Source organism: Alligator sinensis, unplaced genomic scaffold (genome assembly GCF_000455745.1).
Source record: "Alligator sinensis unplaced genomic scaffold, ASM45574v1 scaffold110_1, whole genome shotgun sequence".
Lineage (NCBI taxonomy): Eukaryota > Metazoa > Chordata > Crocodylia > Alligatoridae > Alligator > Alligator sinensis.
In genome coordinates, this window is record NW_005843122.1 from 161262 (window position 1) to 186673 (window position 25412).

The 25412-nt window shown below is 42.3% G+C and overlaps 1 protein-coding gene across 2 annotated transcripts in view; it reads right to left on the bottom strand.

Annotated features, from left to right (window-relative positions):
- ESD (esterase D) overlaps positions 1-18937 on the bottom strand; it is a 28595-nt gene extending 9658 nt beyond the window's left edge. The window contains exons 1-6 of one of the 2 annotated variants that reach the window (XM_006037482.3): positions 18786-18937; positions 12652-12727; positions 11284-11372; positions 9265-9363; positions 5499-5623; positions 4435-4554 (exon numbers count right to left, since the gene is read on the bottom strand). In XM_006037482.3, the coding sequence (XP_006037544.1) occupies positions 4435-4554; positions 5499-5623; positions 9265-9363; positions 11284-11372; positions 12652-12719 (501 nt within the window). In that variant the 5' untranslated portion in view covers positions 12720-12727; positions 18786-18937. Of the gene's footprint in view, positions 1-4434; positions 4555-5498; positions 5624-9264; positions 9364-11283; positions 11373-12651; positions 12728-14657; positions 14709-18785 lie in introns of those variants that run through there. The other variant, XM_006037483.3, reaches the window with a different exon arrangement.
- Positions 18938-25412: the final 6475 nt, after the last annotated feature.

Consider the following 25412-nt stretch of genomic DNA (forward strand, 5'->3'; position numbering starts at 1 on the left):
ACCCACCCCCCACCACGACACCCTACACACTCTACAAGAGTAAGACTGTCTTTTGAGCTATTTTGCAATCACTTCTACATATACAGCACAAACACATACACATCAGGACAATTAAAAAAAATAAATTGAAATATATTATTGTGGTGTTTGATTTTTAGTACATAATTTAGGGTTTTTTTCCATTCTAAGATGGCAAACTCTCTTCCCCAAAGGAATACTTCCAGGGGCATGGGGAGAGACTTCCAGTGGCAAAGGCCAGAGGTTAGGGGTGGGACTTCCAGTCCCAAAATGGAAGGCAAGGGCAGTGCATTTGTCAAGGGGCAGGGCTGCCCATGCAGCCCTCGACAGCTTGCCAAAAACTCAGTAAGTGGCTCTCCACCCGAAATAATTGCCTGCCTCTGCTGTAGGCTGCCAACCCTTGGTCTAGAATATGATGTGGAAAATAAGAGTCACGCTTATAACCTTTCCCTGATCAAAAATAGTATTTATAAAGATGAGACTCATACCAGTAACATAGCCCTGGGAGAGGAAAAAATGTTCCTGCACGTACAGTATGTTTGCTTTTACACTCACGGGATCTATGAGCCTGTCTGGAGAACCTTACGCTTTGTTTTTTGAAGCCTCATAGTTTGTCCTCGTTCTTTAAAGAGTGGGTTCCATGAGCAGACTAAAGGAGGTGAAAATTATGAAGATTGAGGGAGGCTGCATCTCATGTAACGACTGTGCCATCTGCCTTCATTTCTACCTGATAAGATTAAATTGGTCCAGATTAAGAGAGCCCCTAACAAATTCAGACCTTCATCCTGAAAGCTGTTTCATGCAGAGCCTCATTGAAAGTGAGGCATGGTTCCCACTGTAAGAAACAACCTAAAGCATAGAGGCCTAAGATGTTAACCAGAAGTTGAAAGAATTTTTCCTTCATTATTAGTGTGCAGAATCAAAAGATTACTGTGTATTAAGTTCAGTGGTAGACTACAGGAACTGCACATAGGCACTGAGGATGTTATCACATAGCTCGGTGATAATGCATAGACTGACTGAATTTAGAAATCTCTACCTCCCTGAACGGGAGCGCTTGCTGAAGATGCCATTTTACCCAGGCAGAGAAAACCGTTTAAGAATTCCACAAAAGGAACTTGTAGCTATCAAGAACTAACTCAGTGGATCAAATGCCACACTTGGGATCAGAAAGCAATTTTTTCCTTACAGTCAGTTTGATACAAACTGTGCGGGTCTTTGCCTTCCAACATGGCCCTCTTCCTTGGACCTCAATCATATTTTATGCTTGAGTGACAGGGCAATGGGACCTCTCATCCCCTTGCTTTACCTGTAGCAGGTCAGGATGCTCTTGGGGTTTTTGACAGGGTTGACTGTATAGTTTAGTACTAGATCAGACAAGCACTTGAGTGGGATGGTTTGGAATGATCCTTCGTTGGATGGGAGCTGCACTACTAGCTAACCTCCTGAGGTCCCTACTTTTCTATGATTCTATTATGTTTTTCTGCGACCATTTTATACAAAACTATCTCCCATTATCTAGTGCTTTAAATTCCTCTGAAGTTTCTCCTTAACCAACTGTTGTAAAGAACTCTTTCTTCCTACAAGTATATTCCCTGTGAAATTTGAATTCTTAATAGGAAACAGAAATAATGCTCAATGGTTTGAAAGAAGAAAGTTATGTATCTGAGAAGCAATAACATCTTCCAAAATGCTAAAAATTTTGAATAAGGAGGATGTTTCAGATGAGGGATGAAACAAATATTCTTTCATTATTTTACATTATTTTGAATTAAATACATTTTAGATTTCAATTGTGTTCTATTCTTGTTTCAGTTGAAGGGGAGAAGAAGATGACCCGAGAAGCATTATATTGGTGAGACAGTCAACCTTTCCAATTGTGAATCTTTTGGGTTTTATGTACCTCTATAGTCTCCTGATTTCTAAACACTGTAAACTCCTTTGCACATGTGAATTATGGCGTCTTGAACTCCAACTCATTACACGGTCTTATACAGACCTGCTACTGAACTGCGAAGTGAGAAGGCAAGGCATCTGCCCAACAACGTAAAAAAGAAGGTAAATGAATAAAATAATGAAAAGTTCATTTTATTTGTAAGAAATACTTCTTCCAAGTAATTCTTCTTCCAGTAAGCATTATCTGTAAATTAAAGACCTGTTTGAAATAGGCAAGAAATATGACTTCATAATTTAAAGAATGGCTGTTCTGACAATGAACATGCAGCATGAGACTGGTAAGGGGAAAAGTTATATTTTCCTTAATCCAACAGGTATATGAGCATGAAAGCTACACTGTATTGTGAGACGGTCTACCCCCCTTTCTCCTTGTAAGCGCTTCGTTGTCAGAGCAAGAGCTAGGGTGGTCTAGTGGTCCTCTTAGACCAAGTCCCATTGCCTTCTGAGAGAAATCTCTCTGAATATGCTTATAGTCAGAGAAGTACCAGAGAATTCTACCATACAGGGGATACAGGTGTGGTGCAGTTACATTTGGAAACTAAAATTCAGATGATTTTCACAGTCCAGGCCAGGCACTTACTTTAACAATCTCATTATCTCCCTCCCTTCATTATCTCTCTCTAAGCTTCAAACACATATAGAGATGACTTGTTCTGAAATGCCGGTGACACGCTGCTTGCTTCTTTCAACAATAGTGCTAATGCTTTTGCAATATTCACAGGTACAAGGAACAGCCTACATATTAGTTGAAGAGGACTGCAATTTGTCTCCCAAACAAGTGAGAAAAAGGCTCTGCAGAGGTCATTACAGATACCTGAAGAATACAGAATGACAAGTTAAGAGCCTATGTCAATTTGAGACATCTACTGTGTTAGAATTTTGATTGCTCTGCCCTCACCTCCAAGTTAGCTGCCAAATTGTTAATTTTTCTATATTATATGTGTTCTAATATAATTTTATAGAATGAAGACTCTTGCATGTGTACTAGCTTTACTTAATTTGATACAAATGGGCGAGGACCTACTTAAATTGCCATTTCGTGCTTTTTTGTTTGTTTGTTTGTTTTTACAGTTTCTGTGAAAATCAATCTCCGCGATCACTGCAAAAAATGGCTTTAGCTGCAATTTCCCCCAGAATTGGCCCTAAAAAATGCTTACCAGAATACAAAGATTTAGATTTAAATTTAATATTAGATTTATAATAATATGGTAATTTATATAATAGTTCCACAGATTTTGCTATTTAATCATGCGGTTTTTGCCTCTTGGCCAATCAGCAGTGAGGGGCAGGGCTGCTGCAAAATGCCTATGAAACTTGCTTGTGGATCACAGAGCCGACTGCAAAAAAGCCTTGGTCTCACCACAATATAAGTAAGTCAAATGGGCAATGTTTTGCAATTAGCCTTGGGGAATTTATCTTACTTTTTCCCCTTGCTAAGTTCTGCAGTTCATTAGATGACCCGGACATAGATCAAATAAAAGCAACAGGGACTGTAATGCCTAACCCTTTTGGTGCCTGGCTCAGAATAGGATTCAAAGCCCAGAGGCTGCCTGTACAGCTTGGCACCACAGAATGGGATCCACAGCATCTGCTAAGGGAGAACTTGCCTACAAGTATCTGATAAAATAAAATAAAAAAAATAATTCCCTGAGCATGAGCATGCATCCCCAACTCCATTCTTTCTGGAGTCTAGGTGCCCACGTCAGAGCTGCAGGCCAGCATCTCCATCCACTCAGGAGTCTAAGCCCAGAATCCTTCTTGAAGGCAGATGCCTTCAGCCATTTTCTCTCTCACAGAACTAAGCAGGGCTCATTCTTTTCTTTTAAAATGCATGAGTCAGGAGAGTAGCAGTGTTGGTGCTCCCTACCCTTGTATCACAGCACCTGACTTGGTTAGATCACTTCCTGATCACCAGGTGGGATAGGAACTCTCCCTCCCTCCTTGTGAAGTTGGGCCGCAGTGCAGAAAGAATCAACAGAAAGAAAGTACAAAGACCAACAGAAGTGAGCCTGCATCATTGAGGATAACAGCTGTGACATTCTGTAGTAGCTGGAACTAATGGGTATCTGTGGTAAGCCTAAAGCAATATAATAATTGATTTGCAGGTAATAAATGCTCCAACTTAAGTAAGGGAGGGTGAAAAGCAGGACTACATTTTCAAATCACCTTTCTGGTGAGTCAATAGTAATTTCTTTAGACTTGAACAGCCACAGCATTAAGACTTTATCCTCTATCTTACAGAGACGACGTAGCTCAATTTTTAACTTGCATCCTGTAGGGTTTTTCTTCTCTTCTTAACTTTTCACTGATGCCATGACAAACACTAACACATGCTGTGGCAGCATTCAGTGCTGAGAGATGCTCCTAGCAACTATCAACTCTGTAACAAGAGAATTTAAAGCTACATTTAATTTCTGACCCATTTCTCTTTAGAAGGTTGTGTAAAACTTAGTATCTTACTTTGTATTTTCCAGGGTTCTTCAAAGCAAGGATAAGAGCTCCATGGCCCCCCATTGAGTGCCCAAAAATAGACATCCTTTCTGGGTCAGTCGGAAAATTGGTATTTATTAGTTTAGGCAGCTGAAAAAGATAAACAGGAAAGTGAAAAACTTGGATGACTTACATGGTTGCACTTTGCAAGTTACACAGCTTAGTATGGATCTACCCTCAGGGGCTGGCAATTTATGGCCTGAAGGAGAGATCCAGCCCACCAAGCAATTCCATCCAGGCTGCAAAGCCAGACATGGATCATTGGGTTGCACACGTGGCGGGATACTGATAGCAACTAGGTCCCAAGCAACAGCCTGCCTTCCCTGCCCTGATATGCTTTATTTTGGCTGTTGTTCCTAAAAGGTTGCCACCCCGATCTACCTCGTTGTTTTAGTACAGCTAAAATGATTCTGAGAGCAAATATACAGAAGTATTTTATGGCATGCGCTTATCAGGTTTAAAAAGCCAGGATCATACTGAAAACTATCTGAACACCACTATAAAAATGACAAAGGGAAGCATTTTAAATGTCTGATACCAAGCAATAATATATGCAATGGTCTACAAAATGCTGGTTGATTAGCCATGGAATGGCAGTCTTCTTCTGCATATGTACATATAGAACAAGATTTTGAGCTTTCATTCCAGTTTTGTTCTTGTTTTAACCAAATCCATAAATGTGTACATGTCCTTACAAAGAGGCAGAACGCCAGCCTGTTCTTGAGAGACTTTTTGGACTCTGTGTTTCTGTTAACATTCGTTTTTAATCAGGACCACACATACGGCGAGTTAAAAGATAACTGTTTCCATTAGCAGTCACATATTACTATTTGCAAAAAGGAATCCTTGATTAAATGTGTTTAGAAAGATGAGTAAAAAACCAGCTAATTCTCATGTGTAAGCAACCTTCTTGCTATAACGAGCATTTCAATTAAAATGCAGGCAGGCCCCATTAATCAAGACAAAACAGTTAAAACTAATACAATGAGACTGATTTTAATGTATTTACTGATACTGATTTAATCAAAAGTTACCTCATCCTTGATGTACGAGTACATTCTATAGTTGGTTTTCCACGGCTCTTCAGTGGCATCTACATAAAACCCAGCACCAGTGCCAAAATCCCAGCTCTCATCTTCTCCTTCAATATTGCAGCCACCTGCCATGGAAAAGTGGTTCCACATTTGTTGTTCACCTTTATCAGATCTTTGGCTCCAGGGATATAATTTTCCTTACAAAAACTACACAACTGTAAGGTGGACACAAGTTTCTTAACTTCTATATCTGCTTTCCCAACTGTAGAACAAACATAACTCAAATCTTCATGCAATACTTCAGAGGTTCTGAAACTTAATTTCATTAATGCTGAAGTGTCCTGATATCTACTAAGATACAGATTATGCAAAGCATCATGGTACTTCTGACTTATTTCTGCATCCTGTTACAGAAACCACAGGCTTTTTTTTTTCTTTAAGGCCAATGAAAGACAAGGACTGTTTTGCAATTACTTTTTAATAATCAGGTATTAAGCCAGCACAATCCTATCTGACAGGTAATACCAGGTTATTTCAACTAAATCCTACACTGCCAGTTTACATCAGGGCTGTCCCAACTGGTAGCCCATGAGAAGTTAATGTGGCCCATGAGCCCCAGCAGCCGCCTCTCCCACTCCCATGTGGCAGGGGAAGGCTTGGGGGTCTACATACCACTGGCATAGCCTGTGCAGAAGCAGAGGACCAGGGCTGCTGGCACAGTCCATGCAGCAGGGGCTAGGGCTATGTGGCCTGCACGGTGTGCAACCCAGGGGCCACACCTTAGTGCCTCATGCAGCCCCTGGACACGTCAAAATGGAACAGCCCTGGTCTACATTATGAACTTTTTCCCCATTAAAACTAGGAGTTGGTAAGACACAAATATTATAGAATCCAGCCTATTCTTCTACCAATACAAAACTGCTCTTCATGTCTCTTAATGCTCTGTTTAGACTATTTTGCAGAAATTTTTGGTTCAGCTGGCAGATAAATCACACACTAAGAAGGGGAAAGTGAAGGACTAGACATACCTGATGAAAAGGTAAACTGCACTTTTGCATACCTATAATTTTGTCCTCTCTCTTACCTCCTTCCTTTACTTACCTGTTTATTCACCTGTTCCATTTTGCTCACAGGGAATATCTTAATTTTGTCCATTTGCCCTGACCCCTGACTGGAGTCCTTAAGCACTACTGCAACAGCACTTATAACCATCTCATCATAGGTGCAGTAAGATGGGGATGGAAAGGGAAGGACTTTGGGAGTTCATCCAGTCAAACCCCCTAATCATCCCAGATAAGTGCCTGGCTTGGTCTGCACTAAAAAACATCCAGTGACAGAGATTCCACATCTCCGGGTAGCCTGTTCCAGTACTTAACCATGAGGGTAACTAAATACTGTCTTATATTCAGGACTCCAAATAAACAAACTCCTGTTTTAGACATTTTGTTCCAAGTTATGTTTCTAGTACGCATATTCTCCCTGCCCTCTCATACATCTGAAAATTAGGCAGTGCAAATACCTCTTTGAATATTTCCCCAGAAAATATTCATGCTATTTAATTTATAATAAGGTAAGTAATAGTCTAAACTCAATCTGCCAAGTCAGGTTCTTGAGACCTAGTCAGGAGTGGGGGGAACACAGGCCACAAGTGGCACAGGAAGTGCATGTGTGCGCGTGCATGCGTGTGCGTGTATCACATGGCAGATCATGGAGGGGACAAACAGCATATGGCAAATAGGGCAGGAAAAAGAAAGCAGAGCAGCAAATGGGGCAGGGAGCACAGGGAAGGAAGCGGATAGCAGGGTTGGTCAGAGGAAGTGGATTGGAATGGTGTGGGCTAATTTGTTGGCCTCCACTGTTCTAAGTAACTTAAATGTGATGACAAGATTTAGTCACTGTAAATAAAGACCTGAAAGCACAGTCAGCATGAGAGATCCACTAGAAAATCCATTTAAACATGCAGGAAAGGACAAGAGAGAGGCCAAGAAGTCAGTGCTAGAAAGGGAATGTACAATGCCTTCAAGGGTCAGGCATCAAAAAAGCCAGTAACTAGTAGTAGCCAAAAAGATAGCTCCAGGGATGTTACATCACAAAGACTTAACCTGACATTATGGTTGCTGACAGATGCGACAAAAAAACCCCCGTACTTTACCAGAAGAGACATCACATCAGTTTGACCTGGCTCGCCCAACATATGCATAGACTACACACTTCAGTGGGGCTTTTTGGTACTTTTATCTAATAGCTGATTTTAAATCGGCTATTAGATTCAATCAGCTATTAGATAAAAGTGCCAAAAAGCCCTGTTGAAGTGCATGATCTATACAGATGCTGGGCGAGTCAGGTCAAATTGACACAATGCCTCTTCTGGGCAAGCACTGCACTCAGCATGCAGCACAGAAAGTAAAGTGCTGTTTTTTGGGTTTCTTCACATCTATAAGGAACCTATATGAACGAAGACTGGGCCATGTAAGTGACATCACATCACCTCAGGAACATATCCACATCCAGCCTACTGCACTGGCAGGAGTGGTTTTTGTTTTTAACTTTCAAAGAAGCACCTTTAGGAAGATTGAGTATTTTTGAAGGCTTTGCAAATCACAGTGCGTGTATCTACACATGCAATTAATGGTGATGCAATAAACTCTGGAGCAGTTTGAGCTGGAGAAAACTGATCTCAGGCACAGTGTCTATACACGTGCCTAGGACAGCAGCAATTTGAGCTAGGGTGGAGCAGTGACAGGCTGGCAGGAGAAACGGAGGTCAGCCCCAAACCCTGAGTGGCAGCATCAGGAGTTGTCAGGCCTGGCTGGGGCACAAAGGTCAGGCAGGTGTTTGGCCCCAGTTAGCTGGGCTGACCAGGTACAATTTGCACTCATGGTCACTATCTTCACGTGGGTTTCGCTGCAGGTAATTACTCTGCCATAAGGTAATACTGTTGGGGACAGTACTATCTTACGGTGGAGTTAATTAGCTCATGGAGCCCTAATGCCAGTGCATGTGTAGACAGTGATGTGTTTACTGCAGAGCTAATTAGCCTGTTCCGTAGTAAAGCACATGTGTAAATGTGCCCAGTAAAAACAAGACACATGGCTCCATGTTTCACATAGTTGCATGGATGATTTAAGTTACCAGTCCTGTATATAGATTTCCCTAGGTGGCACATCATGTGACACTGGCAACATTAACCACCTTCCCATCTCTTTTTCCTCAGGCTCTCCAACTTGTGTAGATATTGCCTTTATGTTACTAGTTTTAACAGGAAGGCTTTAAGTTACAGATCATCATGTATATAACAAAAAATAACCCAGAGAATTATACAAGATACAGAATCTATAGAAAGACCAATATTTGACGTTCACATACAAGCAACCAATACATTTAGGCCAGAATCCTATTTCACTTAATGGTTGACCAAAATGTAGCTTGAGACTACTGAGATGAGTTATTGCACAGGAAGGATTCCTGTCCCCTCTCTTTGGGTGCACAAGTTCCCCCATTATATGGACCGAGGGAGAGGGGGGATATTTGTGCATCTTTGGAGGGTAATACTATTCCCATAATGGAAGTAGTTATGTTCCCAAAGAGGGTATTAGAATAAATTCTACATAACAGTTGGGTAACTCAGTCTTAAACTGCTCTTTGGTCATCTGCTAAGTGAAACAGGATTCAGTCCTTAGTGGTAATCTGAAGAGCTCTATTCACTGGAAATAAAACACAGCAAATGTATGTGCTAAAGGTTATCCTAAAATCTGTAAACACTTACGTGGGCTGGTGTCTGGTGCAACTATGATGAGGCCATGTTCGGCTGCAGCTTGATGAAAACCAGCTTTTGTTATAAAATTTTGTTCTGTGCAGGTTAACCCTGGAGATAAAAATATGACTAACTGCATACTACTCACAGCATTCCAGTTTCCAACATACACCAGAAAAGCTTGAAAAATAAATCAATCACAACTTGGTAAACATCAATACAGCAAGCCTTGTACCCGACTAGATACAGATGGTTACATTTTCATGTATGATTACCATAAGATTTTTTTCATTTACCCTTAATCAAACATTGTTCTATTCTTAATATCTTTGAGATTTTACCATAATTTCATTTTGATCACAATTAGGCCATGATACTCGTTCATGCAGAGCCCCTCTAATATGCATTTGTTTGGCATGTGCAGAATGTTCCCCAAGTATTGCATATTTAGGACAGATGTCATTTAAGACAATAGCAACACTAAAGTGCTGTATTTTATCAGCTTGTTACTACAATAATTAGGGTGCCTCTTAAGACCCACGGTGGTCCATGCTTGTTGCGTCATTCCTAGAGATCTAGTCTCTAGTTTCCAATTAGCTTTACGGAGACTGATTGCCTCCAATTTTAAAGATACGTGCTTGTACAGTGAGGTTACAATATATCCCCAGTTTCTGCTATACTACTTTTTTTACCAGCCATCACCAATACAAATTTTACTAATTTCTAACAGTTTAAAAGGGTAATTAAGAGAACATATCACAGTAACGCAAGTACATTTATCATAATTACATACTGGTCTACTTGTCAAATTACCATAGCCAGGAATGCATTCCTTTTAATAATTACTGGTTAAAAAAACGCTTCTGAAAACCTTATAGTATATGCTGAAGAACAGATATTTCTGTAGCAGAATCCACATCTCAAACTTGATGCAATGTGCTAATATCTATTAACAAGAACTGCCAATTTGGATTTTAAAATCATGCTCTCATTTTTCTAGTCACCCCCCTGACAAAGTACTAGCATATTATGGTAATTCAGGCCCTCATGAATTCCAGATAGCACCAAATCCTAAAGGATGGACACAAAATTTTCCCTATATTAAATCTAATTAAAAATCACATACACTTTCTCCTTTGTGACCTCCACCTCACTTGCTTAAGTCTGGTATGGATTTTCTAACAGAAAATTGTAAATTTACCCCCAGAAGAAAGAAAGAAGTGGATGTGCAAATAACAGCCTATTGTAAACTGTACAGAGGCTCCATTTCCCTCCTTTTCTTGCAAAGAATAGAATTCTAAATCTTTCTAAAGACTTTTGCCATGGGCCTGAGATTTACCAACAATAAAAAGGACTTGGATTATTTCTGTGAGGTCAGTTCTTCAAGCACTAGAAAGTTCCCCTGCTCTATATAAAAGCTGTAAGTTTAGCAGGTTTGGCCCTCAAGGCCAGATCATTCATGCACTACCCGTGATATTCAGACCAGGGCTCCTGAGCCACAAATGTCTCTTTACCACCTTACTGCCTGCTGCTCTTAGCAGAAAATGTTATTTCTTCTTTACTGCATGCACTGTGTACATGTCTATACTTTGCTTCAAGCAAGTATCTACAGAAACACAGTAACCACCAGTGAGGCTTATTTATCATTTTTAAAGTGTTTTCCCCTGTTGATCTGTGTAAATGTTAAATTGTTTAACACAGAGTAGCCTTTTTCTTCTAAACTGAAATGTGTATTCCGAAATTTACCTAAGGATACATATACTGCTGCAGCTCTTTGGAAGATACCGACAGGGCATATGGCTCCAGAAGCATTGAGGACCAAGTATCCCAGCACTAGTATTATACCACATCACAAAAAAAGGATTTGAACCCCAATTAAAAAAAAAAGGTCTTTGATCAAATATAAAGTGACAATGGAAGCATCTCAATTCCTATTCAATTTTGCATATTTACTCTTCTTTATTTTAAACTGAAAATATTAAAACTGACCCAACAGATTCTTTTTAAAATATGGAAGTTCACAGTACTTACCCGAAAGCCAGTACAGCACAGCACATTTCCCACTTTCTGCCTTTGGTGGCAAATAGATTCCAAATTTCATTTTGCATTTCAACTCTACACTGTAGCAACAAAATATATTTCATTCACAGCACTGTAAAATCAACAAGACCATAATAATAATAGACTAAAATGAAGCATTTACCCTAGCATTTCTACCATCACCACAACACAGGGTTTAGTCACTGTTGGTTCAAAGGATTATAATAATTTAAGAGTGAAAGGAAGTACTAAATGAGTAACATGAGATGATATTAACCTGTTGAATGCATACCGACTATATTATGTTTTAAATACATTACAGAAATTAAAGCATATCCTCACTGTCTTGCTGGTAGAGAATCATTTGAAAATTGGCATTAGAAATCTAGAAGCCCAGCAATGTTTCACATAAGTCTAGTCTTAAAACTTGGAAAGCATATAGAAAGAAGAATGTTATTGAGGAATGTATAGAAATGGCTTACATCATTTGCATTGCAGTATATACGACTGCTAGCCTCAAGTTTTTCATTGCCTTAGACCAACAGGCTAATCAACTGTACAACTTCCTTTAGGGTAAAAGTGTCAATATACTTTTTTTAGTTGCAAGTTCCTCCAACCATAATGTTATAAAGAAGAAAATTCACTCCAATTTTAAGGGCAGGCAATTTTAGAGCCTCTAATAAACATTTCAATGAATCCAATTACATTTTTATTTTAGGCCACAGGCTAAAAAGACATAAATATATCCACCTAAGTTTGACTGTCATCTATTCTAGAAAGACTATCTTTCACTACAAAAACTGGCAGATTCACAAAAAGTGGTTCTCTTTTGTAGACTACAAATGATAACTTAATGTTAATGAATTTGCATAGGTTAATCCTTGCTATTAAACAGATAAAATTGATTAATTTATGTTGCAAGCTGTTGGAAACTTCTAGTAGCATGATCAATATGTATTGCTTTGTATAAAAGTTTATATTCATATCTCTATGCTGCAAATAGAGCAGCATACAGCTTAGTTTTGGGAATGCTACATTTTCTATAATTGCTTTACAGCATTAGGCATTAGGATAAAGCTATTAAGATTTTTAAAATGTATAAAAACAATTAGTAAGCACAAGATTAAAAAAAATCAGTACATGCATTTCATATTAAATATTTAATTGTTGTTAATATCCATATTTTATTTTTGTGATTTTCTTTAGACTATGAAAATACAGAACGCATGGATACCAGAGATACTCAATTAGCACTGCATTTTCAGGTGCCTTATAATGCTTTATAAATATTCTCCAACTATTTGGGTTGATCTAATAAAAGATATCAAATTCACCCAAGGAACCTCGTCTGCCTCTTACCTGTCATGTTCAAACACCTTCTGAAAACCATTAAAGCACTTGTTGCTGGAAATCTGTTTCAGCGCCATAATCTTACCTATTAAGAAACAGAATCAAGTTACATTTCAATAAAATTGTTCTCATTTGTAGCAGATAAAGATTCCACAAATGGACTGGGTTTTTTTCATTTGCATTTATTTATTGCAAGCTCTCAGAAAAAAGCATCTCCAACCAACAAACTTTATGACTTTGTATAGTCATTTTTCAGGTAAACGACAGCAATTGAGCTGATTTTTACCATGAAATTATCATGGAAATGTTTTCTATATTTACAAAAAGATATTAAGCTTACAAGAACTTTTCAGGCTTAACACCAGTGGTCTATAATAGAACTTGTGGCAGTTTGATAAGCCTTTAAAAAAAAAATAAATCAGCAAGAATAGTAATGATTTCGAAAGAAGTGAACAGAAGCTATGAAACCTCTTCCTCATTTATTCTTTTGGCCATAAGTTTGAGCATCTTGTTGTGATGAGGTCCTGCCCATCATCTGTCAGTTTAGCTGCTTACAGATGTTAAAAAACAAACAAACTGCGCTTTACCAGCAGCAGCAGCGTATTAGGTGTACCTGGCTCCGTAGCAGCTGTATCAATCAGGCGCTTCAGTGGGGCTTTTTGGCCCCTTTATCTAAAGCCATTTCAATCAGCTATTTCCTAAAAGCGCCGTTGAAGCACCTGATCTATACTGACCTTGGGCAAGATGGGTTCAACTAATACGATGCCTCTTCTGGGCATGCATGGGACTTGGCGCAGCAGCACATCAAGTTTAAAGTAAAGCGCTATGGGTGGTGGGGGAAAGAGGAGTTATGTCTGTAAGCATCCTTCATGTTTATTCTCCAACATCCACAAATGATCTCCACTTTTACAATTTCCATTTAAAACCTACTATTTTGGCATCATTGTCATTCTTCCGTTTTGTCAAACATGACCTTCAAAGCCTGACAAATACCAAAAACTTCTCCATACAATTATATCCTTACCTTTGCCTTCATTTTGTTCATAAGGTATTTCTAGACACATGTCTGGAAATACTCATGTGGGAAAACTCAGAACTAGATTTAAAGTATGTAGGCACCTCACTCCCATTGAAAATCCCTTTAAAATCAATACCTTATGCACTTGTTCTACATGAATATTTATTAAATTTAATATTAAGCAATCACTGAAAAAATACAAAGTTGAGAGCAAAAGCTGGAAGCTTCCCAGGTGAGTGCCCTACCTACTAAGCCCCGAGTCATGTAAACTTTTGATCTTTTCCCCTTGCCCAATAGATTACTAATTCTCTTATTCATAGCGGAACAGCTTCAGCAAGAATGGCTGAGAATAGCCCCAGCCCAGAACAGCTTACAGATAGCAAATTATGTTACTCCCTTGGAAAACAAGAGATATGGTTTTGAACTGCCTCAAAAGAAGGGAATAACTGATGCAACTAATAAAAAAGAAAATTGGGAGTAATTAATAAGAAACAAAATTAAGACTGGCAATGTGTTATAAAGTTAAGTGAATTATGCATGTATCCGGTACGCACCTAAGTGGAGTACAGTAGATCTAGTATCTCATTTTATACTTTGTAATTTCTTTAGGCAGGAATAGTCTTTTTGTTATGCACTTTTGCAGCATGTAACAGTGCCATGAGGTTATCAAAATCAACATCTTTTTGATACATGAAGGCTTTACTTATTATCTACTATGAATTTATCAGAAAACTGCATTTTATAACCTTTATAACATTTTATAATCCATCATCAAGCCTTCTGTGTTGTAGGTTTATGTCAGGAAACCCACTGGGTGGTAGTTTTTCAATCAGTTTGTCTTTTTTTCTTGTAGCAGCCAGACTTGTTCCTTAGTTTCTTTACAAAGCCCAATAATGCACCGTGAATTAGAGACTTTTCAATGAACTGGTAGCCCGAGGCCGTTAGACTTTTAATCCACACTTTCTATGTTAGATGAAAAAATGCTGTTTGTCTTTACCTGCTTTATTGTCTGTACCTTTGTTCAAAACCAAGATCTAGTAAAATAAAAGGACACAATCCTGCAGAAAAAAAGAACTACAAATATACAGGAGGCAAATTAATTCATGTCATAACTGCAGTTAAATCAATATATATTTTGAAAAAAAAACTAAAAAGAAAGGGAATATAACATGGTTTTTGATAAAGCAAAATTCCCAAAGAGGACTTCAAAAGGAGTACAAAAGGAAAACCAACTAAGAGGAGGAGAAAGGAATTAGGCAAACAATATTTTAGAGACTGCTGCTGAGGAAGAACTTCTCTACCATTGACACCTACTTCTCTATTGAATAGTTTCAGTGCCCCCTAGTAATTTTCAAGCTAAACAAAGCAGACACTACAGTAGGGGTCAGCAACCCCCGGCATGTGTGCCGACCATGGCACTCAAGGCCGTTTTGCTTGGCACACCACCACCAGCCCAGGCTCTAAAAAGCTGCTGCGAGCCACGGAGCCCAAGGTGCTCGCAGCAGGCAGCTGGGAGGCTGCAAGCCCTGCTGCAAGCAGACTGGCCTCCATGGGCCAGCTGCAGCCAGAAGGCTGCAAACAGATGCTCCGGGCTCCAGCATGTCAGCATTCTAGCACCTTCCAAAGTAGACATTGTGTTTTCTCGGCACTCTGGCCAAAAAACGTTGCCTATCCCTGCACTATTGTGTAGGTAACAATCTGACATTAGCACAGAAATCTGAATCAGCAGTACAGATTTGTCTGTTCTACATATGATTTTCTGATAAATCTTGCTAGCAATGAAAGATGACATTCAAAATAGCTGGATTTGTTCAGCCATAGCAAGGCAGGGGGTGGGGAGGTAGGGTGCGAGCAGGGCAACAGCCCTGGGTGCTGAAACCACGGGGCGCCAATAGGTGCTGTCCAGCTGGAGCAGGGTGCAGGACAGAGCCATGAGCAATTTGGTTGGGGGGGGGGGGAAGGGGGGGGAGATTCACTTAGGCAATACCATCAATAACGAGGAGAAAAGGGTAGTCTTGGCAGCTGGGAGATGAAGAGATTAAGGGGAAGGCAATTAAGGAAACTACAGTCATCCTGATGAGAAACTATTAGGAGAGAAAGAGACTGGTCTTCTGGAGACAGAAGAGCTGTACGGGTGAGTGCAGGAGAGAAGGCAGAGACGATACAGCTGTGCACAAGGGGAGGGAGTTGTGGGGCAAGACTGTTCTTGTGCCAATATTGTCATTTAGCTTAACTGTTTCTCCCTGGCCTTTTATATCTCTGATGTATTTACTCAAGAGAAATACTGAACTAAAGATAACCTTGAAACTCGGGGGGGGGGGGGAATTAACCTGGGGCTTTAAAATGGCTATAGTCAGTCAGGCCTATTTAAGACAGTAGCTCTATTAAAAAAAAAAAAAAAAAAAAAAAATAAACCCCCTCGCTGCTACACTTTAGATATATTATGTATTTAAGTGGTCAATCGTGCAACCACTCATACCAAGTAAGACAGGCCACAACTACAAAGTAATTATCACACAATTATCTGGTTAATTGCACATTAGATTTAAACCAGCCACACATGCAAAGTAATTATCACACAATAAAAACAACTATCCAGCTCTAAAGAGCCAACCAGCCAAAGTGTCTAACAACTCTATAGTTGGTTTCTATCTAGCTTTAATGTGAACAGGTTGCAGGGCCCTGACAGCATCATCCAGTAACAGTTTGCATCTCAGGAAGTGCAAGAATCCTACAGTAAGCAGATGCATAGTGAACTGCTCCACACATTAAATATTAGAGACCAAGATGATAGTTAATGGGCTATTTATGGCTGAAACTTGACATTTAATACATCTTTCAAAAGTTCTCATTAAATATCATAATTCTTGATATTATTGACTGGAAGGGATTTCTTTAGGTCATACAGCAGAGTCCCCTGCTATTTCAGGTAGCCACAACATAGAATCTCTCTGTTATGCTTCAGATAAAGCTTAACTGGGAGTCTGTTCCTTCCAGTACTTCTACTGACTGAGAAATTATCAAAAACCCTAATTAGAAGACTTTGAATTTCCAGCCTGAATTTATTCATGGCCAGGATATACTCAGTCCTTGTGCCATGTAGCTTAAATAGTTCTCCCTGCTCCCTGACATTTTAGATCTCTGATGTATTTAGAGACAACTCTATTGCCTCTCAGCCTTCCTTTTTGCTGCTTTTCTAGATAGGGTGGGATATAAATCTAGTGAATAATAAAAAAGTCAAGCCCTTTTAATCTCTTCTTATATGATAGACTCTATTTCCCTGATCATCCTAGTAGCTTCTCAGCACTTGTTCTAGGTTCATTTAATCTTTTAACATGGTAACCAGAATTTAAATGCTCTTTTCAATCTTGCACGCTTCAAGAAGTTTGCATAGCAGTGTCCTCCATAACCTAACGTGTGACTGAAAATTATTTTCTTTTATTGGCTTCCAATTTCTCACTTTTTGATTTAACTGATTGCCCCTTTGCTCTTCCCATTTCTTATACTGAGCCACACACTTTTACTGTGAGTCTTCCTATCAGATTCATTTCCTCATGCAAGCAATTCCAATCTCCTCACTATCTTTTCACAAAAGAGATTCTCCATGTCTTTGCACTGCCTTGACTACTATCGCAGAGTATGCCAAGTAAGGCTTTGTAAACTACCTGTTTACAAAGCTTTATCACAGTTGCCATCCCAAATCCTACACATCATAAAGTCTTGGGTTTTTTTCTTTGTCTTTTGACTGTTGCTGTACTCTGAACAGGCTGTGGGCACAACGCCATATCTTTCTAGGCAGGTCCATTCTGGGAACAGGAAGATTGGATCAAATCACTTGGGCAAAAAGAACTAGAGACTTCCTGGGTCATCACGTCCATTTTCCTACTAACGGCAACTGTGTCTTACGAACATGTTCATAAACCTACCAACCTCCATCTTAAAACTACTCAGGTTACTACTCCCTGCTGGGAGCTGCCCCAGAACCTCACCCTCCCCACAGGTAGAAACCTTCAAACGTTCAGCCTCAATTTGCTCCTCACCCACTTTTTCCTTTCATTTGTTCTCCTACAAGCCTCATCCTTTACACAGCTCTTTTGCCAGGCAGGGATTTCTTAGGGCGATCTCTTTTACTGGGCCAACTCTGCAGTGCGGAAGAGTTAAGGCAAGCTTCTGAAAGCAAGATGTTCCGTCTCAGGTCTCCGATGACCAGGGAGCCCTGGTTTTCTCCCATTAAAAAAAAATCCCCAATTTTTGGATGAAAAAAAAAAGTAACGCAAAATCCACATTTTTCCGTGATTAAAATGAAACACTAGATATCTATATATTAATAGCATTTCATTTTAATGTCAGAAAAAATGTTGATTTTGCCTTACTTTTTTTAATCCAAAAATTGGGTTTGTTTGTTTTTTTGTAAATCAGAGAAAACCAGGATCCCTGCTGACTGCATGCCAGGAACAGCAGCTTCTGATGATCTTCCTGTTGTCAGAGACCCGAGGGAGAACGCCTTGTCTTCAAACGCTTGTGGTGCCCCTCTCCCCATGAGAGCTGGTCAATAAAAGATCGCCCTGAGAAACCCTTGCCCCTCACACCATTTCTGGACCATCGTGGCTACAAGGTCACCCTCAGGCTAGCATTTCGGCTCCTAACGGCCCAGGAGAAACCAGTTTCTCCCGTGACTAAGTGCAGCCGTTCACACGTCCACAGAAGGTTCCCTGGGGCAAGACACAGGAGGCATCGCCCAGCGCTGCCCAAGGGAAGGCAGAGAGCAGATGAGTTTAGGCGTGGACTCAAAAGCAGGCCGGCTCTTCACAGGTACCTCCCAAGGGCAATTACAGCTGGAACGGGAACCAACTCCAACTAACTCTGGATTGGAGGGTAAGGGCTGTCGAATCCCGACGTGCGCATGCGCATATTCCCAAGCAAGTGCACAGCGCGCTTCCGCCCGCCTTCTTCATGACCCTCGTTAGCCCGCCCCCCGGCCCTGCGCCTGCGCAGAAGCCTCGCCGCTAGCAGGCCCTTACCCCGCGCCTCGGCTGGGGCTGGGGCTGGGGCTGAGGGTGGCGTGTGGCGTGTGGCGCAGTAACATTCCAACCCCCCCCACCCTCGCTCCCCCGGTCCCTCTTACCTGGAGCGGGGGTCGCGGCTCGCAAGGCGGCTGAGAGCGCGGGGGGCGCAACTCCGCTTGACCCCGCCCCTTTCCTCTCATAGGTGGGAGCCTGGAACTGCCTCCTTTCGCCCGCGTGTGTTCTTTCCCCCCATTGGGCTTTTGCCCCGTCCCCTCTCCGCGGTGCTGGCGTGTGCGCACGCGCCCGGCGTTTCTCGCCGCTCAGAGTGCTTCCCCCCCCGCCGGCAATTGCGGGGGTGGGGCCGGGGGGTCTGGTCTCGCACGCATGGCTGTGGACACGCGCTGCACCCGGGGGTCTCCTGCTGCACAGGCAGGAGCTCTGTCCTGCCCTGTCTCCTCCTGCGAGGGGAGCACGACCTCCCCCCGCCCAGCAACGAGGCAGAAGTCGATCTCTGATTCCCAGTCCCTTTTCCAGAGTCGCTTTTCACCCCAGGCCAGGCTGCCAGCCCTGAATGAGGCGGGCTGGAAACTGAGCTGCCCTGTCGAAAATGAGTATTCGCTGAGGTGTGTGTCGGTGGACAGACAACATCCCATCTCGCACAGGGGAAATCGTATCTCACACTGAGGCCCTTGCCCTGACTAAGGAGCTGGGTTTATGGGCTGGGATGTCAGGGAAAACCTGCTTCAGGTCCCCCCCACGCACCACAAGTCGTTGCAGGGGACTCTCCTGAAGGCTGTGGGCAGGGGGGTGCCCCAGCCAACCTGGGTTTTTGAGACCTGACAATCCTTGGAGGTTTTTAAGGCCTGTCTGGACAAAACTCTGGCAGGGACCATCTAGTTGGAGATAGTCCTGTTTTGAGCAGGGGGCTGGACTAGATGTCCCTTCCAGTCCTAATTTCCTGGGATTCCTAACCCACCTCAGCCTGTGTATTATGTTCCTAGTGCCTAATGAGGAGCTGAGTCTGGGATGAGATTATTAGGCAAAATCTGCCTCAAATCTCACCCCAAGCCACTACTTTAGTCACTGGGAGACTCTCCTGGAGAAGCCTGGGCAGAGCGCTGCTGGACCTGAAGTTTGTTTTCTGAGTATCCTGCCAACTGCCAACCCCCACCCCCTCTACCCTGGGAATAAGGAATCAACTTTCTCTGTCAGTAAGAGAGCGGGCAGAGGAATGGGCACCAGATGCCTGGGTGAAAACATGCCAATCCCCTTCCAGCTCTGGGAGGGGATTGGCATCTCAGGGTAAGAAACAGAGGCCCAGATGCCTGGGTTCTCTGGGAGACAAGGGGGTCTAGAGAGGAGTAAAGAGGGGGAGGGGAGCCCAGACACTTGGGTTCTCTCCCAGCTCTCCCCTACTGGCATCTTGGCGTGGGGGCTAGAGCAGAGGGTGCCACGAGCCCAGACACCTGGGTTCTCTGGGAGAAGAGTGTGGTCTGGGGAGAAGGGGCCCAGATACCTGGGTTCCAAGCCTTCTAGACTCCCAAGTCACCATCCTAGGCCTCAGTTTTCCCAGTTCATATCACACCCCTCTGTGGGGGTGGTCAAGGCTAGATCTATGACAAATGGAGACCTCCCCACCCCAGGCCCCATGGGGTGCTCATGACCCTGCTTTATTCAGAACTGTAATCAAATCAAGCTGGCTTAGTGCCAGGGCAGGGACAGGGTGCATATGTTTATTCAGCCAGCTGGCAGATCCCACATCCCACCAGAGCTGGGGGGAAAACAGGCATCCAGGCTCCCGGCACCTCCCTTTCGACTCCCCCCACCAATGCCCTCCAAGAGCTGGAAGAGGACCCAGGTATCCAGGCTCCCCAACTCTAGCCCACTGGGCCCCACAATCCTCCCAAAGCCAGGAGAGAATGCAGGCATCCAGGTTCCCCTGCTCTAACCCACCAGGTGCTGCCACCCCCCACCCCTGCCACAGTCATCATTCTTAGGGAGCTGGAAACTTGGGTCCCTCCCATCTCCAGCTGCCATAAGAATCCATACTGGGAGCTCCCCGATGCCACCCCCCGACCACCCCTGCAATCCCAGTTCCCTCGTTCCCTGAAGAACTGGAATAGCTGGCAATAGCTTTTGGAATTATAGAGCTAGAAGCCAGGACATCTGGCTCACCCCATCCCCACTTCCCCCACAGCCCCAGTTCATCAGGTAATGGGGGGAAACTGAAGCAGCTGGAGGTAGTTCTTGGAGTAGGGAGCTAGGACTCCTGGGTCCTTCCCATCCCCAGCTTCCCCCTGACACCCATACTGCAAGCTCCCCAGTCCCCACCCCGAAACCTAGTTCTTGTTCCCTGGCAGCCAAGATACCTGGGTCTCTCCCACCCCCACCTCTCCCCAGCATCCATATTGGTAGCTCCCCAGTGCCCCGCCCCTCCCCCAAACCCCAGTTCATCAGCGAACTGGGGAAACTGAGGCAGCAAGGCAGGCCCTACAAGGGGAGGCTTCAGGACCTGAACCTGTTCAGCCTCCACAAGAGAAGGTTGAGAGGGGATCTGGTGGTCATCTATAAACTCACCAAGGGGGACCAGCAGGCAATGGGAGAGTCCCTGTTTCCCCGAGCACTACCAGGAGGAACAAGGAATAACGGCCATAAGTTGACGGAGAGTAGATTCAGGCTAGACATCAGGTGGCACTACTTCACAGTCAGGGCGGCTAGGATCTGGAACCAACTTCCAAGGGAAGTGGTGCTCGCTCCTACCTTTGGGGTTTTCAAAAGGAGGCTAGGTAGACATCTAGCTGGGAACCCAGCATTCTTTCCTGCCCATGGCAGGAGGTCAGACTTGATGATCTGCTCAGGTCCCTTCCAACCCTACCTACTATGAAACTATGTACCATCCCTCCCTTCTGCTCTACAGGGAGGGTGAGGAACAGCCTCTCATGCTTAGCCAAAGGCTTTCACTTCTTCACTCCCAATCCTCCTCCTAAGACAGCAGGAAGAACAAGAAGAACCAAGGGGACATGCTTCTCACCCCACCGGCCTTCAGACGCAAGACATCACTTTAAAGGCAACATTTTTTAAAGTAGCCAAGGCTCCTCAGGGCCAAATCTACAACAGGACTTTAGCACCTGGCACCCATAAGGGAATCCACAGCCAGAATTAGGCACTTACGTTCATCATATTATGAATGGGAGGAGTCATGTGCCTCAGAACAGCATCCACATATTGTGGGGGAGGAAGGGTGAAGTCAATTTGCATAACACAAGGTGTTCGCAATGTGCTGAACTATTAATTTTTTGATTGTGTGAGGAATATCTCTTATTCCTAAGTTATTCGCAGGAACAGAAACTATCTTCTAGTGCTGATCTTTGGTGTGCCATTGCTTGTACACCATTGGGTTTCTATTGTGGCTTGTCTTCTGGGTTATATTTTTTGATAGAACAGACTGAGGCTGAAATTGGAAAGAATGTGTCCTTTGTCAAACCTTTTCACTTATATAAAGTGAAACATAATCCTCAAGTTCTATTTATTGAGTCTTTCAAATGTAGATTCAAGTATGTAAGTATATAAATGAACTCTGATCTACAACTTGCTGTCAGAGAAAGATATTAGACTGGTGGCAATATGATGGTTAAAGCACTGAACTAATAAGGAACTGAAGCTCATATTTAAGTCCCATATAAGTCCATAAATAATTTAATAATGCAGTAAAGCTGCTTGTTAGAAACCCCATATGACAAGCCCCAGGAGAAAGATGCTGAAGTAAACATTGCCTGCCTTGTTGCCTGGGTGACTCTCCTCAGGGATGTATCTTTCCTCTTGTAAGGGGAGTGAATTAAGCAAAATACCTCTCTTTGACTACCCAGGAATCTTGAGCTGTTAATCATCAACTCATGCAAATGGACACACAAATGTGGATTTTCTCTTTGGCATAGGGACAATTGGGGCCATGGTCTAAGTATGCTGTCAAGCTGACAATCTGATTAGCAGAAAGAGCCTGTAACTGATTTTCACCTACTCTTCTCATAAGCAGGATGCCTAGTTATATACCTACCCAGTCCTGTGTATCTTATTTATATATAAATCCATTCACATGTAAGAATAAGCATTTCTGAAGAGAATGGTTTTTAACAATGTTGAAGGCTTTTATGAATGAATTAAGTTAATTTGTCACAAAGCTTTAGCCTTTGTGGTAATAAACATTCTTAAATGATCCAAACTACATACATAAAAACAGCAGTCCTTTATTGTTGTCAGAGACTAAGTATGGTAACATGTTTGGATGGCTTTTGGAAGTCTGATCCAATTCCTAGGAGGAAATGCATTTATTTCAGTGATACATGCAGTTCCTAAGGGGAGTTCAGATAATGAAACAATTGAAAGATTCCAGCCATAATTTAAGATGAGAAAGTGACACCAGATGCTGTTAGTTCCCCTAGGGAAATTGAGAAAACCTTATATGACTTAAATTTAAGAAAAGCTACTGCTCTAGATACCTTCATGTAATTTGGTTGGAGGCTGTGTAACTGGAGTTACATGAAGAAATGAAACTTTTCTATATAAAGATAGCCTACAGGGAGCAATTTTTCACTCACTGAGATATGAGATTAATTAAAGTTATTTCCAGGAGGTTTATTGTACCTTAAGATAGTAATAGTTTACTTAATTTGTCCATAACATATGGTAGTGAGTCTCAAAGTCAATGATCTATAGATAGTAAAGTCTGGTGGAAACACTATTATTTGTTCTGACATCCTACATGCCACAAGACAGAGAACTGCACTGAGTGACTTCTGCATCAAGTCTGTTATAGAATTACAACATAACTTTTAGAAAAAGTATCCAACCATGATTCACACATGTCAAGTTATGGAGAATCCACCACAATCTAGGAAAATTGTTCTATTGACTGATTATCATGGTCTTAAAAAATAGATGCCTAATTTCTAGTCTTCTTGACCGCTATTAGAAATCTCTTTCCTATGTAGGTACAGCTACTGTATTCTGTTCTACAGGGGTTCTCATACTGACCTCCTCACCATAATATTTGGAGGCTAGATCAAACAAAGGATTTAGGTGTTTAGTTCCAAAATTTATATCCACAAAGCCCCTTCTCAGCTAAGAGTTCTCAGCAGAAAGCACATTTGCAGTACCGCACTCAGGCAACTACAGTTCTTCTAGATGGGGTGTATTGTTGGTGGACAGGACATATTAAATGGCTATTTGCAGGCCCCTATGTGGCCAATTCTGTGTGGACTGCTGAAGATTTGAGAGCAACCAAGGCTACTTTAAACTCTACCAGCTGGCAGTGGCTCCCAAGTCAGGTCAAAAGCCCCAGGAGCCTATAATCCTGACTCTATCCCTGCTGGAAGACTCCTCACATGAAAAGGAATCATCAACCAGTGAATAGTTTGGTTTTGATCTTGTGGGCTTGTTGGCCTTGAGGCCTCTAAAACTATATTTCTAAAAGGAAGAGATCATTATATGCTATTTAACTTAAGCCACCTTTTTCTTTCTGTCTCTAGAAGTGAGCCTTGTTATTTACATTTTATTACTATTTTCGTCTCCCTCACAGAGATTAAAGAAACTCGATTGGAAAGTTACCATGTGTTTGTAGCAGCCGGCTCGTTCTAACTGTGGGAGCAGTCAAGGAAGGAGGAAGGCACACAGGAGACTCTATGATCAGGTCATGAAGCCATGTTTGGGAGGAAGAAACACTGGACTGTTGAGGTAAGCTCAAAGAAACTCAAGAATGGTAAAAAAAAACCCTGAAAAACAACAACACAGAGAATTGTGTGCAAATATTTTATTTCGTTATCTAGGTCTGAATATTTTATTTCTTGTACTGTCTATTGGGTCCTGAAGAGGTGAACTGTAAGCCAGAGTATTCACAAGATGGTTTTCTGTGAAAGGGTGTGTTTAAGAGTGTGGAAGGTATCAAAAGTGAGTTAGCACTGGTCATGGAGCTTGTCTGTGGGTTCATGAAGTCCAGTTTCTGTGGAGAGGACATAGGAAGAGAAGCTATGGACAGGAGGTATGCCAGAGAGATCAAGGAAAACCCACAGGTCTGGATGTTTCAGGTTCAGGAAATTTAAAGCACGTGAGCCCATTTTATCAGACCAAAATACAGCACCTTGATGAGTATCAACAGGGAACACTCAGGGTAGTACCTTCAGAGTGTCACAACCCAAAGGGTGTGATTTTTGTTTGTGTGTGCTTCGGCACTGCTAAATTGTCCCCGCTAAATTGCAGCTTCCTTGCACGGTGGAGTTTTCTGCTGCAAAAGAGAACCCCGGTGCAAGGGAGAATTTCCCGCTAATTTGAAGCTTTTTTTGCAGGGTGCATTTCTTTGTTGCAGCACAGAAATGCTCGTTGCAAAGAGTTCCCGCCATTTGTATGCTAATTCGAGTCCCATTATTGGCCAGTTCTAAATTATTCACACGTAGCGGCTGGTGATTGGCTTGCTAGCCGTATAAGAGGCTTGAGTGGTTTCCGCCCAAGTTGGAGGACTCCACGAACAAGGGAGGAGGAGACTTCACGCTGTGTGAAGATCTCTAAGTGCTGTGGATCCTTACAGACCCAGCGCATTTCAAGCAGGCAACAGAGGTATGATCACCCTCTAGCCTCTCCCCGTCACCGATAGATTCCTAGATGTATCCCCTCCCGCGCGCAACGAACCGGACCCACGGAGCCTAGCAAACTTCGTGTGAGTTTATTCAGAGCTCTTCCGGACGAGTACTTTCTTC